The sequence below is a fragment of the Sorex fumeus genome, unplaced genomic scaffold (assembly GCF_029834395.1).
Source record: "Sorex fumeus unplaced genomic scaffold, SorFum_2.1 ptg000100l, whole genome shotgun sequence".
NCBI classification, from domain to species: Eukaryota; Metazoa; Chordata; class Mammalia; order Eulipotyphla; family Soricidae; genus Sorex; species Sorex fumeus.
Window position 1 is genome coordinate 5912199 of NW_026606157.1, and position 12208 is coordinate 5924406.

Sequence of the window (12208 nt, forward strand, 5' to 3'; positions counted from 1 at the left end):
GTGCAATGGGCCCTTTCCTTTTCATATTGCTTTCAGCAGGATTTTTCTTCTCTTTAGCATTTACATTCTGGATGTAAAGTAAAGTAAAGTAAAGGCCCTCCCATTGATCATCAATTTGCTCGAGCGGGCCCAGTAACGTCTCCATTGGAGACTGTGTTGTTACTGTGTCTGGCATATCGAATACATCACGGGGAGCTTGCCAGGCCCTGCCGTGCGGGCGAGATCCTCTCGGTAGCTTGCCGGGCTCTCCGAGAGGGGCGGAGGAATCGAACTCGGGTCGGCCATGTTGGCTGCATGCAAGGCAAACACCCTACTGCTGTGCTATCCATTCAATTTTTAAAGATAACTATGGGGGCCAGAGAGATAGTACAAGTGGTAAGGCACTGACTTCTATGCAGTAGCCACTACGGTTTGATTCCTGACTCTGGTTTGATTACTGCTAGCAGTGATCCCTGAGTATCATACCAGGATTAAGCCCTGAGCATCGCCAGCTGTGGTCTCTCAAAAGAAAAAAATCAGAGGATACTTTTTGTGTAAATGAGAGTATATTTTTTATTCAATCATTTATTTGTATTTTCAGCTCACTGGTTTTAGTGTTAAGACCGAAAGGAAACAATACACAGACTAAACCTCTCAAACAATAGGCCAGTTTGAATCATACAGGTCAGCTTTTGGAAGATGTTTGCATTTTAAATTAAAAATGCCAACTGTAAAACTGAACTATTTAAAAATATGTCTGGTTTATCTATTTTTATTTAATGATATTTTATGTCTAAATGTTTTATATTAGAAATGTGTGCTCATTGTTAAAAATTTTTAAAAAATATGAACACACATAATAGTTTTTAAAAATCATTTACAGGGCCAAAGGGAGAGAGATATTACAATGGGTAGGGCCCCTGCCTTGCACTCAGCAGACCAGGATTAGATCCCTGGCACCCTATATGGTTCTCTAAGCCTGCCAGGAGTGATTCCTGAGTAACCTGAGTGACCCTGAGCATCTCCAGGTATACTTTTACCCACCCCTACCAAATATCATTTGCAACTCACCATCTAGAAATATGAATGGTAACTTTTTTTAAAAAAATAAACTATTCTGAAGCCTTCTTCCTAGGTATTTCCATACATCAATGTTCCTTTTATAAATTAGAATGTCATCTATACTTCTTGGTTGCCTTCACTTCAAAATAAATTCTGTCATGAAAATAGCTCTATATAATGATATTTACCTTGTACTTTGTTATGATACTGATTCTTAATGGCTTCAAAGATTTCATTGTATGAATACTATAATTTTTGGACATTTTGGTTGTTTCCTTATATTTTTCTATTTTGTTTGGGATGGGTTCTGGGTCACACTTGGTGGTACTCAGGATTTACTCCTAGCTCTCTGCTCAGGGATCACTCCTGGTGTCGCTCAGGAGTCATATGATGCAGCAACAGGGATCAAACCTGGGATCAGCAGCATGTAAAACAAGGTCCTATCCCCTATACTATCTCACCAGTACTTATTTATTTTTTAATTATCAGCAATAGGTGTCTATTTAAATAGAGTTTGTTTAAAGTGCTCAGAGAAAGGGAGTGTGACTGTAGAGCCTTTGATGGATGAAGCCCAGGGTTTGATAAAGTTTTCAGTAGTTTTATAGTAAATAAAACTATTTAGCATTACATAACAGTGTTTTCTAAACTCCATTTCTATTGTTCTGGCAAAATTATGTTCAACGATTTCAGATTCAATTACTGTCAGGTACATGGTCACTTTGGTTCTTAGTTTCTTAGAATTCTGTCTTTTATAAATTAAGAAATGATGAGAAATTATATCACCTGATATGATACATCTACTGAGATTTCTGTTTAATTTTTACTTTGAATTCTGTTTTTTTCTAACTTCATTGAGGACTGACAGAAAATTGTATGTCTCTAAAGGTATCTTATGTGAGATCTTCGTATTTAGAAAGTTGCAGGTGATCATTTAGGTGGGTGAAGCTTCTTAAATGATTCAATGTCTGCATTTTAAACTAAACGTTTATTCATTAATTAGGATTTGTTAGGATTTTATTTAGTACTTTAGCATCTCTAAATTCTGTCTGAAGTGTTTTCTGGTTTTGTGCTGTCTTAATGTGATTTCGTTATCAAGGAAATTATTTGTCAAAAAAAGGTTATTCTTCTAGTTCCTGTGAGAATAGCAGATAGTCTCATCAGCCAGCAAGTGCATGAGCTAATAGCCCTACATGTACTAATAAAGAAGTTATATAGTTTTGGGCTCCTGCATCCATCAGGTACTAAACAACCTGGATTCCTAAGGAAGTTGTAGCATGGGAGAACAGAGAGAGAGAGAGAGAGAGAGAGAGAGAGAGAGAGAGAGAGAGAGAGAGAGAGAGAGAGAGAAGCATGTGGGCTTGCTTGGGGCTTGGTAAGAGGAGGAGGAGGCAGGAGGAGAAAATTAAACACAGACAGGAAAGCTATCTTTCTTTCAGGCAAGGCAGGGACAACTTTCACTTGAATGAAACCTAAGCTCGAGTCATAAATCATGCATGCTGCATTCTATTTGTCAAACTAACAGGATACACAAACTGAACCTTTTCAGTTTGGGGCATCTTGGAAGCTTTCTGCTGGTCTATGGCAGCCCCATTGGAATCCTGAGGGGGAAGAGGACCTACAATGAGCATTGATCTTTTCTCTCCATTTTTCTTAAACTGCAAATTTAAAGATTTTAAGGACTTAATTCTAATGAATCAATATTCAAATGGTTGAGTTCCTCTTCTTCCTTTCCGGCTCACTTCTAGTTAAGCTGGCAAGACCACAAAGTTAGAAAAATTCTCCCTCTTTATTTATTCCAGAGGCAACCTTTAAATTTATTCTTTGCCATAAATGGGGCTTAAACTGAAAGAATTGAGAAGGATCACTGGGCTACCGCGTTTCCGTAGCGGAATTAGTTCATCAAATATCCTGGTAGATTTTAATTGAAAAATTTTGCCAAGCTATTGTGGTGAAATTAGGGGCTTCACATCAAACACTGTCTATAGAAACTGTCTACAGCACTTACTGTAGAATTAAAAACGTTCAGTAAACTGCAGATTTGAATAAAGTGCTCTTTAAACAAATCATCTACTTTTAAAATTGACTTTGACAGATCAGAGTGAAGAGCCTTTTCATAATGGACAGTTCATCCAGAGAGAATATGCAGTTATTCTGCAAAACTTCCGTGCATCCTGTTGAAAGACCTTCCTGCAAATCAGAATATCCCTCCTCCTCAGAGAAACAGCCTTGCTGTGGGGAACTAAAGGTGGAGTAACAAAGAACTGGGTAATATCATTGTGTGATGCAGTGAAGACCAGAAATTTGCATTTGTTTAGAATGATATCTTGGATGCAGAAATCTGTCTCTGAAAGCAAGTGGCCAGATCATGTGGGTTAAATGACTAAATATCTCTTTTCTGGCTTTACATTTTTATGATTTTTTTTAAAAAAATTTATTGTTTGGAATTGTAGAAATAGCACAGCAGTGAAATCTTGCCTTGAGCACAGCAGACCCAGGTTCCATTCTTAGCAGCCCATGTGGTCTGGTGGGCACCTACATCAGCTACAGAGGATCCCTGAGCACAGAGCCAGGAGTAAGCCCAACCAGTATGGCCCCCAAAGCAAAATATTTTTTAAAATTAACTAAATAAATGACTTTATGATTAGCAGGAAGTATTTGGTTGATCTATTTTATATACTCAGGAACCCGTGAAAATTTCTCAGGCAAAAACAATTCTTGAGTAGAAAATGTTTAAGAAGAGCTTCTTTTAAAAATGAAGGAAATGAAAATTTGAGAGAAAAAAAGAATCCTCATATATACTCTGAAAGAATCTCTATTTCTGAGTGAACTTGCTCTGGGGATGTAATGAGAGGCTGAAGGAAGTCCATAGCCGTGAGCGAGTGAAGCAAAAGTATCTCATTGCTCTTGACTGGCTGCAGTGACAAGCGTGCCACCTTGCTCTTGAATAGGTCTGTCACGTTATTCTTGATGGATTGCAGTGACAGTGTGTGTGTTGTTCTTGACAGGCACTTTTGTTTAGTGACGTTCCCATTGCGTATCAAGCTGAAGTCAGACTATGTATGATCTGTCATATCTTCCAGGTGTTCCTGGGTGCCTTATCTTTTGTTTACTTTGCCAAAGCCCTGGCAGAAGGTTATTTGAAGAGCACCATCACTCAGATAGAGAGGAGGTTTGATATCCCTTCTTCACTGGTGGGTGTTATCGATGGCAGTTTTGAAATCGGTAGGTATTGTGGAAGCATAACGAGACTTTAAATTTATTTGTGGATAGAGGGTTGGGTGGTCCTCAGCCGTTCTCTTAGCAGTGGCCCAGAGGCCAAGAGGTGCTGGAGCATGTGTGCCAAACCTTTAGTGATGTCCCTGGCCCCTGTATAATACCAGGTCTTCTACGCCCTTTTTTAAACGACATCCCCACAGCACTCTTGTCTGCTAGGCTTAGGAACTATTCATAAAATCTTGTTCGGACAAAATTCCCATGATCTAGCCCCTCAGCAGGGAGTCTGTTCAGCCTAGTCAGCCAATAACCCATTTCTTACCTCAGACATTCACGATTACATGAGCTACATAATTCAGAGTTCCCTGCTTGAAGGAGGAGCTAAGGAAAACTGATTGGTTTTTTTGAATGGAAAGAATTTTGGAAATGTCTTTACCAAAGTTATTGTAGAAGTCCAGTAAGCTAAAAATGTTAAGATTTTAAAGAGACCTCCTCCCAAAATGCATAACACGGAGTAGAAAAGTTAAACTATGAAAAGAGTTTTCTGCCCACTGGTCTACAAACAAAAGAAGAGAACGGCAGGAAGCAGACATAAGAATTTCACTCTTGGGTATCCTTAATGTCGGGTTAGATAGCTGGATTTTTAAAAGTAATTCACCGGACTTTTGTTAGCATGATTTCTGAGAAGTTGGCTATTTTTGTTTTTCTTCTATAAGTAACATGGGCTTTAACCTCTGGATTTTTTTTTTGCAGATTTTTTATTATCTTTGATTTCCTATACATTAAGATTAAATGATCATGTTCATACTGATTTTATTTGTTGCTCCGAGCCTGCCAGGAATGATTCCTCAGTGCTGAGACAGGAGTAACACCTGAGCACTGCCAGGTGTGATCCCCAAACAAACAAACAAACAAACAAACAAAAACATTCTTCTTTTGCATTCGTATTTTTTATAGCATTTGTTATTTTTGTTGTTCTTTCTTAGAATTTCTCTCCAATTACAATTGCATTGCCCGTTTGTTCTAATTGTCTACCTTGTTTATTAGAGCATACAGATTCTATTTGTTCTTATGAGATCTGTGGATTAGTGTCTGATATTAATTTGAGAGGAAATTTTAGCCATGATTGTTTCAGACTCCTTTCAATTCCCATTAGGCTTATGTTACACCTGTGTGTGTGTGTGTGTGTGTGTTTGTGTGTGTTGTTTGTGTTGGAAACCTGATCCAGGGTCTTGCAAAACATGTCTTCTACCAATTAGTTACATCCTTATCTGTCTGTCACACTGTACGTTTTAGTCCTTGGACATTTTCCCCTGTTTTCAGTCTTCAGCCGGGAAGCTCGGACAGTTCAGGATTTGAAGAACTGGGCTGATCAGTTGACATGGCAGCAGTGGTGAGAGGTGGTCAGGGTATAGGGGGTGGGGCGCTGGTGTGGGCATATAGTGGGCTGCCCACATGTGTTCTGGGAAGACCCCAGAGTTCTCAGCCTGAACACTGAGTCCCTGGAATTTTCTCAGTTTGGTGTCTTCGCCAGAGACTATCAGTTGGAGCGGTGAAGTTGGGCCGTTGGCATGGCAGCAAAGATGGGTGTAGCTTGTTGTGGCTGCCTGGGCATTGGTAGGGTAGGCGCTTGGCCCGCCCCCCCCTTCAAAGACTCCCCAGAGTTTTCAGCGTGGAGACTGGTGTGTCTATGACTTTCTACTGCTCATCTTGCTTATCCTCAGGGACTGAGTCATGAATCAGTAGAGGAGAGTCTGTGTATGGCTCAACACAGCAGCCACTGTGGGAGGGGGACTCAAAAAGAATTGTATTCTCATTCAGGATGTCTTGTAAATTTTTCTTGGTCACCAAATACTTGAAGGGTTCAAAGGAACCGTAGTAAATAGGACTTTGATTCCTATGGTGAGTCGTGGGGGACAGGACACCTATTGTTACTGTTATTGTTTTCTTTTTAAACTATTTTTATTGACTGAGGTATTGTGATTTACAATCACAGTAACCTGCCCACACGGCAGAGTCTGGCAAACTCCCCATGGAGTACCAATATGCCAAATACCAGTAACAATGATGGGTCTCATTCTCCTAACCCTGAAAGAGCCTTGAATATGGCACTTTTTTAAAAAAAATCTCAGGGCTAGGATGAAGGAGACGTTACTGGGGCCTGATCGAAGCAATCGACAAACAACAGGATGGTCGTGATCGTGATTTACAATATTGTTAATGATAATTTCTCACATACATAATTCCAACATCACACCATCACCAGTGGGGAGGGGTCCCTGTTTACCGTTCCTTCAGTAGGCCTGTCTCTCTGTGATCCTTTTCCTCTTTACAAGTATTTCTAAGCTGTCAAGCTGCAAAGCTGGGATGTCAGTTTTTCCCACCTTCCTCCCAGGCTGGACAGGATGGCTAGAGTGGACTGGAATTGGGTGTTCCCTAAACCCCCTTATCCCCTTGTGGTTTGGTGGCAATGACTTACCATCCTGAAGTGTTATCAGTTCAATCCTCATGCCACCTGCCCTGTGATTCTCGTTCTCCCATCCCCCCATGAGTGTTTACCTCTCAGAGTATGCTCCAATCTAATGTGTGGGAACAGCAGCCATGCAGGTGACCCCCCCCCCCCCCCAGAAAACACAGCAGCTACAGCCACAAGAAGGGGAGAAAACACTATATAGTGTGTTGGGGGAAGGAAGGTGTGGGAGGAAGCATGAGAAAGAAACTGTTATTTAAAATTTTGGTAAAACTCTTTTGCTTCAGGAGGAGGGAAGTTTGGACCACTCTTAGTGGTGCCTAGGGGCTGTGCTCTCAATGAGCCTGGGGACATCACGTAGTACTGAGAACTGACCCTGAGTCCTCACATTCTAAGCATGCACTCGACTTGTTGAGTTATGTCTTTGACTGTAAAACAACCTATTCCAATCCTGTTTTCATTTAGAGGCTAATGATAGTAGATATGAAATAAATTTTATATCTAATTCAATTTTTAAAGATCATCTATTACCATGTATTTTCCCTGTATATCTTCTGAGACCCCAACTAGGATATTAAGTAAAGGAATAAAGATCTTCTCTAGAGGTCAGGGATATGGCTCAATATTGAACACTTATTTTGCGTATGTTGTTGTTAGAGTCCAGGGCTGGAATAATAGCACAGTGGTAGGGCGTTTGCCTTGCACGTAGTCAGCCTGACCAAGCCAGGTTAGATTCCTCTGCCCCTCTTGGAGAGCCTGACAAGCTACCAAGAATATTCAATATGCCAAACAGAGTAACAAGAAGTCTCACAATGGAGATGTTACTGGGCCCGCTCAAGCAAATCGATGAACAACCAGAAGACAGTGTTTGTTAGAATCCAGAGTCAACCACCCCTCAAAGACAGAGGACAGAGTCCATAGTGCAAATCACTTAGTGAGGTTTATTGTTCCAGCTAGTTGGGGTTCAGGTACCCACCTGACACAGCGGGTTTCAACAAGGACCCCAGCACTAAATTCAGCAAGTTCTTATACTTTCATTTTGACAAGTAAGCATTACTCAACAATTTTCATTCTTGAAGGTATGTGCATTACTCAACTACTTTCATCTCAGTACAAGTGTATTACTCAACTACTTTCACTACCTATAAAGTACATATCTATTTTTTTTGTCTCTTGGTCTACATCATCCAGTTCACCTCCTGGCAATGATATTCCAGAGGTCTAACCTCATTCCAGAGACCTAATCCTTGATGATCATCGGGTTTTCTGCTTTAACAGTTTTGCAACCATGTACCCTGTTTACCAGGAATGAGCTAGTTCCTTGGTCCTGGAAGAGGCCTAGACCACTCGAAGGTCACAGAGCCTGTCATGGTAGTTCTTCGGCTGAACTGGACCCAACAATGTGAGGTCTTGGTTTCAATCCCCAGCATAGCATGGTTCTTCAAGAGCTGCCTTAAGCAACCCTGAGCACTGAACCAGGAATAGCCCCCCAAACACCACCAGGTATGCCCCCCAAAAACAAAATAAAAAATCTGTCTATATCACAACTCTGAAATGGTACTATGTGACATGCACGTCGTGTAACATCTATATAGCCTATACATCTGTGTATTTTACTGCGAAGAGTTGGTGGTATGTTGTACAGGGTAGTGTGATAGCATGTTACCTATACACTGAAAGTCAACTTTATTTTTCTGTATTAACTGTCATATTCCTATACTAAATGATGAGATATATCAAATTTCTCCTAACATTTTCAGTGATAATGAAAGTGTATTTTTAAATATGAAATCAAGAAAAGCTTTCTTCTTTCTGGAGCCACTGTAAACTCCTTTTCTCACTATCACGATTCTCCCCAAGGCTATGAAAATCACTGCTCTTTTTATGTTTGGTTAAAGCTGGCAATGGGAATAAACAGTAGTAAATTAGATGATTGCTTGCAGATGTAAGGAAATGGACTCTTGCTAGAAAACTGGAAACATTAGCAACTTCAAAGCAAGGCCACCCGTCCACCATCACAATCTGTTGATGACGGCACGCCTAAGTTCTTTATCTAGCAACCATAGTTATTATAAATGGAATATTCCCAATGCAAATAGTTAAAACTTTGAAGTCCCTGAAATCCGGGACCCCCAAACAATGTTTGTGAAACACTGTCCAGGAACCACCTCCATCAATACATTTGAGCCTGCATTTAAAATATAGATTTCTTGTACCCACACCCCCCCCCCCAGATCTATGGAAACAGAAACTCTGGGGGAGTTGCCAAGATTTTGCATATTTTATGCTTCTGCTTTGCACACACCAACTTCTAGTAATTTTTGTATGCTGCAAAGCACAGGTCTTCCTTCCCTACAGCATGATTAATCAGTTATCAACACTATTAGCTAAAAAGCAATTTATCACGAGCTCCTCCAGAGACATTTTAGAAAAGCTTAATCTCAACTTTCAAAAAAGTAGTCATTTTTAAAAGAGAACTAAGTGCGTTTTATGTAGTTGTATAATTTTTGCATTTTACACATTAATATTTACATGTGGATGTATTCCTGAAGCTCTTTAGGTGTAGTAATTTTTGTTTTTTGAGTCTAATCTTTCATAAAAAAGTAATTTGAAAGGATTTCCAGAGAGGTCTAAAAGAGAGAGATTTTGGAGCCTGTATTTTGAGTTGGTGATGAATTTAGCCATTTTCTATTTAAGGGAAACACAAAAAAGAGTATTCATAAGAAAATCACATTCGCATCCTCTATGCCTTCATGACAAAAGTAGTGATAATTTTCTGTACTTGCATGATTAATCATAAAGTCTTGCTGTTTTTACAAATCCTGCCAGAATCTTTACGTTTAGAGATCAGAGAAATAGTGTAGCAGGCAGGGCACTTGGGTGTGGCCCACTTCTATCCCGAAAAAAGCAAATATCTACATTTAAATCATTCAACTTAAGAACTGTGATTTGTTGGCAATACCAAAGTTTAGTTCAGCACTGGGGCAATAGTGTATAGTGGGTAAGATGTTTGCCTCCCACATGGCTGCTCCGGGGTCCTTCCCCAGCACCCCATACAGTTCCCTGAGACTGCCAGGACTCATTCCTGAGTGCAGAGCCAAGAACAAGACATGATCACTGCCAGAAGTTCCCCCACTCAAATTTTAGTCCGAGTATTACAATAAAATATATAATAATTAAATGTTGAGAACAATCTAAACTGTATAATCTAAAAAATTATATGAAGCAATTGAAAAGTATTTAAACAAATTCAAAGTATAAATATAAGTCTGATAGTTACATGTTTGATTCTAATTTTTTAAAAAACTGAAATAACTGGATGAGAAAAAGTTCAAAAGATTTATATTATCATGCCAATAGTAGTTATGAATCTCAGGTAGATATCAGGGTTTTATTTTCTTTTTCCATCTATTTTCTTGTTCCATCTATAGTTCTAGTTTTCATATACTAGTTAACATTGTTTAAATGTTGTTTTTAATGTAACTTTAATTTTTTTATTTTATCATAGTTTAGGTAATATGGTTACAACATTTTAAAGTATTGATATTGTATAATAGCGCTGTATCCAATCACCATGAAAACGAACCACAACACACTTCTGTCCTGGTTTCACCTCTGTATGAACTTCATAATATAATTTTGTTTGAAGTGGAATTTATTTACGTTTTGCATCTTCTATGGGGCACATCAGCCATGTAATGTATGTCTGTATATTACATACATACATTGAAGATCTCATAGCTATGGTGGATGAAAATGAACTAGAAGGGTTGGCCATTACAATACTTTGATAAAAGTGATTTAAAATCTGAAGACAGTGTCACCGGTTTTTGCAGAATAAAAAAAAAGAAGAAAAAAATGGGAAAGACACCAAGGAGATGATTTAATCACGACAAGAAAGTCTTACCAGACCTATGGAGATATCCATTCACTTACATTCACTCTTTTCATTATGCTAATGACTTTTAAAAGTCCTCTCATTCAGTCTTTCTCAGCCTTTCTTTCCATTGTGGGTTCCCTTCTGAACATTTTCCATCCCACGTGCCCCCCATACTACCCGCTGTCCCCAAATTCTTCTGCTGTGCACCCTCCTATTTATAAGCTTTTCACCTGTGGCTCGTTTGGAATATACAGTTCCGGGGACGCAGTTGGGAAGTGCTGCTCTAACTTGCCAACATGTGCTCTTTCTCCCAAAGGGAATCTCTTAGTGATAACTTTCGTTAGCTACTTTGGAGCCAGACTTCACAGGCCAAAGCTCATCGGTGGAGGCTGCCTGGTCATGGGTGTCGGAACAGTGCTGGTCGCTGTGCCCCAGTTCTTCATGGAACGGTGAGTTTGGGCCGTGCTCCGGCCTCGCCTTAACAAAAGGCAGCATTTCTCCTGTATTCAGAGAATTCATTGCTTCCATTGAGGAAAACAACCCGCCGCTTAACTGGTGATCCTTTATGTTCTGTTAATTCTCTTGGGATGAAATTGCAGTGCCCTTACAGTGTCGCTTGTGGTTTAATCGTCTGTGAAAATGATCACTGTGCTACCCTGCATTGATGTCAGCAAAATTAAAGAGACATTTTGAGAAAAGTGGCACCATCTGGCAGGTTTTTTTTAAATTTTTTGTTATTTTTGTAAAGTTGTTCACAATAATTCATTACATTCAATATTCCCATACCAATCCTGACACCATGACACCATCCTACCACCATTATTTCAAATTTTCCCACGACCACCACCCAAACCTGCCCCAAAAGCATGTACTAAATAAGTATTTTGAGTTGTTTGTTATGAATAATCCACTAAAAATGATCCCCAAAAGTTTTCTTAGAGGAAAGTGTGTGAAGATTGTTGTATCTCACCCTGGAGCCATTAAGCCCTTGTATAGTGATAGATAGATAGATAGATAGATAGAATAATAGATAGATAGATATTAGAGATATAATCTGACATGTTTTTTAAAGGATGGTGCTGACAACTGCTTGGAAAAGTAACCTAACAGGGAATAAGCTAAAAAGCTGGAGGTAACTTAGGAAGCTAGTATAGATTTTTATGCATCAGAATCAATAATCTTTCAGTCAGGTTTGAATCCAGGTGAAAACTTAAGTCCCCAGTGAAAAACTGTTGTATATTTGTCTTTATTCAATCTTCTCCTTGTGCCTTTAGCCAATATGGATCTCTACAATCTCAATAGCTCCCATTTTCTAATTAAGAACATTGAAGTTGAAAGAGATTAATTGATTTTTCTAGTGTGCATGGTAGTAATTACGTGACAACAGTGGCACTTACATAAAAGACCATTTATCAAATGCCTAAATATCAGGTTTTCAATGTTTATCTTTTGATAAATTGAATTAGTAAAGCTCAAATAATTAAATCTTTGCAAAATACCACATAATAACTGTTGACATTTTCTCAGAGCCTGAAGTATTATAAACAGCACCTAGCGTCTCTAGAATTATTAAAGAAAAAATATAGTAATATTTATCATAATGT

At 39.1% G+C, this 12208-nt stretch overlaps 1 protein-coding gene across 2 annotated transcripts in view; it reads left to right on the forward strand.

The window, feature by feature from the left end:
• Positions 1–3133: 3133 nt before the first annotated feature.
• SLCO1C1 (solute carrier organic anion transporter family member 1C1) overlaps positions 3134–12208 on the forward strand; it is a 37429-nt gene continuing 28354 nt past the window's right edge. For both annotated transcript variants that reach the window (XM_056134617.1, XM_056134619.1), the window contains exons 1-3: positions 3134–3286; positions 4122–4263; positions 10921–11053. In XM_056134617.1, coding sequence (XP_055990592.1) covers positions 3158–3286; positions 4122–4263; positions 10921–11053 — 404 coding nt within the window. In that variant the 5' untranslated portion in view covers positions 3134–3157. The remainder of the gene's footprint in view (positions 3287–4121; positions 4264–10920; positions 11054–12208) is intronic.